The 3,967-nt window shown below is 40.9% G+C and overlaps 1 protein-coding gene across 1 annotated transcript in view; it reads left to right on the forward strand.

The window, feature by feature from the left end:
* The window catches only part of CUNH4orf36 (chromosome unknown C4orf36 homolog), an 11,637-nt gene extending 8,723 nt beyond the window's left edge, over positions 1-2,914 (forward strand). Inside the window, exons 2-3 of the mRNA XM_045284281.1 lie at positions 2,160-2,314; positions 2,558-2,914. Coding sequence (XP_045140216.1) covers positions 2,160-2,314; positions 2,558-2,691 — 289 coding nt within the window. The 3' untranslated portion in view covers positions 2,692-2,914. The remainder of the gene's footprint in view (positions 1-2,159; positions 2,315-2,557) is intronic.
* The last annotated feature ends 1,053 nt before the right edge of the window (positions 2,915-3,967 follow it).

The raw sequence follows: 3,967 nt of genomic DNA on the forward strand, positions 1-3,967 counted from the left end.
TGAGGGCAATGAATGTACAAATGCGCTTTACACAATTGATGTATGTATGGATTGTGATAAGAGTTGTAGGAGCCCCTAATAAAACGATTAAAAAGAAAAGAAAAGAAAACAAACGAAAAAAAAGTGACATCCTAGCCCTTCAAAACTTTAAAGAGATCTGTGTAGCACATTTACTCAATGCAATGAGTTATGTGATCTCTTGCTTCCATGAGCATTGGTTACAGATCTGAGCAATGTGAAATGCTTGACACTTTCAAACTTGTCTCTTGGTCTTGTGAGGACTTTGAGCTGTAATCTATATTGAAGATTGCACTCCATGATCTTCATCAGCAAGTGCTTCAAGTCTTCCTCACTTTCAGCAAGCAAGGGTGTGTCATTTGCATATCTCAGGTTGTCAGTCATCCTTACTGCAATCCTGGAGGTGTGCTCTTCCTCCTCCAGTCCAGCTTCTCTGATTATTTGCTAGTATACAGATTGAATTAGTATGACAGGACACAACCCTGACGTACATCTTTCCAGATTTTAAACCACGCGCTGTTCTCTGGTTCTGTTCACATGACTTCCTTTTGGTCCGTATACAGGTTGTGCATGAGCAGCACAGGGGAAGTGTTTTGGGATTCTCATTCTTCTGAATGCTAACCATAGTTTATAATGATTCACACAATCAAGTGCCTTTGCATAGTCAATAAAGGATAAGTAAACACCTTTTCATATCCTCTACTGTTAGCCAGCCTGTCTGATCTGATTGATATCCTTCCTGCTCTGTCTTCTGTATCTGGCCTGAATTTCTGGCATCTCCCTGTCTATGTACTGCTGCAACCTTTTTTGAATTATCTTCAACATTCTTTCTTTGAAATTGGTACAAATCTGGATCTCTCTCAGTCAGTTAGCCAGTTAGCTCTGTTCTAAATTTTTGGATATAGGTCAGTGAGTGTGTCTAGTTCTTCATCAGTATGTTGGAACATTTTTTCTGGAATTCTATCAATCGTTGAGTCTTGTTTTTCATTAATGCCTTCAGTGTGGCTTGGACTTCTTCATTCAGTGTCATCAGTTCTTGATCCTGTGCTAACTCTTGAACTAGCTGAATGTCAACTGGTTCTTTCTGGTACAGTGACTCTGCGTACCCCTTCTGTCACCAGCTGCCTGCATCATTCAATGTTTGCCCATAGAATCTTTTACTATTGCAACTTGAGGCAGGGTCTTTAGCCACTCTCAAACAAATATGTGGGCAGGTGTCTCCTCTTGGTCCTGAGTCTATGGGGGAGTCCATGTAGTTCCGTTTCCCTTTCGTTAGCTTCCCTTGCAAGATCTCATCATTTCTACCCTCCCTTGGCACCACGTATGTGGAGGGAGTAGTGCTACCAACCTCTGTAAACGTGTTAGGGTCTCTGTTCACCCAGTGTGTGTGTGTGGGGGGGGGGGAAGCAAGGGAGTGTAGCTCAACACACTCTCTCCTAATTGGATGCAATGAAGGTTGTTTTGCACCATGGGAAAGGTTGTTTGGCAAGTAGTTGGCCCACAGAGAATTCAATGTTCTTTCCAACTCTTGTCTGTGTTTCACTCTTCAATTTCCCAGTCAGTGGTGGCCCACTGACTTCTCCTACTCCAGGTTTTCACTCCTTTTCCCTTATTTGGGATCTTTGCCTCAGAGGGTGGATATAGAACATCTGTTTAGGTTTCTATCTTTTACTGGAAGCTCATAATCCTCTATCTTAATATGAACTGATTTTATTGGTTTTAGGGAGATTATATTGTGAACAAATAATTCCTGGCATAATTTGTGGTCATTTTTAATGCAGCCATATAGTAATTAATAAAAGCTCCTTTGCTTTCTAGATTTGCCACTCTGGGAAATCCTGAATACTGTCCTATAAAGCAAAATCTCTAGTGGACTGAGCTTCTGCTAAGAATGCTGGAAAAATCTGAGAACAGTTAGGGGTGTTGGTTGAATAGCCTAATAAATACAGTAAAAGTCCCTGACCTGTCCATGTGACGACTGTAGAAATGGCGAATATATTTGTTACTTAATTACCACAATAAAAAACAAAATAAAATCTAGTTGACAATGGAACTAAGAATTAACATGATGTCTTCTGTATGACATACAGTAGGTGCTTCAATAAATATTTATTGAATCAATTAATTAATTTATATCCCAGACAGGAACATTGGGATCTTGCCCTGCTTACGAAGACCTGGTACACAAATCTAGCCAACATCAGGCTTCCTTTCTTGGAGGAAATTGCATTTGGTAATTCTGTGCACCTTAAACCTTGTACCACCTCCAAGAAGAGCATGCTCCCCTCAGTAGAAAGTAAGTTCCCCAAGATGTACTTTCATAAGTTAAAATGTCTTCTGTGTCATTTTGTTTATTCTCAGAGAAACCTTTCAAAATATTTAGCCATACCCTGACTCTCCATCTTTGTAGCATTGCCATCTTGTTCAGCATTAAAGAAGGGGATTTTTGGCAGTGCGATAAATATCCAGTTTTGACTAACTAATGCCGGGTGAAAAACGTCAATCCAGTTGCTCTGCGTACTCTTCTCTCTTTCTCCAGACATCCAAATGGAAAGGAAGTATGAGATGGAGCGCCTGGAAGACCTCAAACACCAGAAGAACAGAGCGCAGGAAATTCCCTGTGCCCTAAGGGGCAGGCCTGTTGGTTTGAGACGACCTCTTCCACCTAAGTGACCATCATTCCATCACTGAATTCGGACTTTGTGTTTTTACACATCCAAAAGGGATGAAGGACTCCAAAGCTTTCACTGTGCAAAGTGCAGTGTCGATATAGGAGCGCCCGGATGGACAGGCCAGCTCCCCCAGACATGAAACTGGGTGGACCAGTTTCACAGATCTCCTGGGTCCCTGTGCACACTTTTCCCTCTGTCACAAGCTACAACATGAAGTAGATGAAGATGCAGTTGGAGTTGAGTGATTTGTCCTGTCTATGTTGATTGTTGTAAAGTTGCCAGAAGGGAAGAGAACACCTTTGTCCAAGATGTTATTTTGAAGAGACATGTTGAGTTGGCTTTTTTGAGACTCCAAGGAGGGGCCACACAGAAGATGAGAGAGAGAGTCTTTGAAAAACGATTAATTGTTACAAATTTATTTGGCTAAGAAAAAAAATTAAGTTTCATTGTAGTGACTCCCTAGTTTCCAATTAAATGCTTATTCTTTTTACATGGTACTCTCACAAGGAGAACTTACTTTCTTTTTATCTTTCAAGAAAGTGGTAAGCCTGTTTTTCCTTCTGCCTAATTTCATGTGAAGTGTATGTGCATGTGTGGAAAATGACATGAAAACACAAAGGACTTTATAAGGAAGAAAATTCTGATATTGACTCAGAATAGCTGGGGAATGGGGTCTTGATTAGAAAAACGCTGCATTTGGAGGAATGAATTCTGAGGATTTAATCCAGTAAAGCTCACTAGATGCCCAAACCATATTTAAACCCATTTGAGTGGTTTTTAGATGGTTCTGTAGGCGTTCTAAGATCTTCTGGTATCTAAGTCTAATTATGGAAGGTACCATAGCATAGTAAGGGAAAGAACTTTACTGCCTTTCCTCAAGTCCCACTTTGGCCACTTATGTCAATGGGACATTGGGTAACTCACTGTATGGCTCCACCTGGTTTCATATGCTTAGAGTAGGAACAGCATTTGGACCTAGTTCACAGGGTTGTCATGAAGATTAAGTGGAAAATTCTTGGCACACAATGATAAATACTCTCATGTTGACCATGGCTGTAAGCTTTACCACCCTGGTTACACTGTAATGTAGGTATATTATTTCGGCTGGCTGTCCTCGGGTCAACCCATGGTTGAACCTAGTGGTGTTTGAAATACTGGTGGATTATCTTCCACCATATCAAAACCAAACTCATTGCTATTGAGTCGATGGGGAATCATAGTGACTCTACAAGACAGGGTAGAACTGCCCCTGTGAGTTTCTGAGACTGTAACTCTCT

This window comes from Echinops telfairi, unplaced genomic scaffold, assembly GCF_000313985.2.
Source record: "Echinops telfairi isolate 266 unplaced genomic scaffold, ASM31398v2 ScPeMD7_7468;HRSCAF=8506_0, whole genome shotgun sequence".
Taxonomy (NCBI): Eukaryota; Metazoa; Chordata; class Mammalia; order Afrosoricida; family Tenrecidae; genus Echinops; species Echinops telfairi.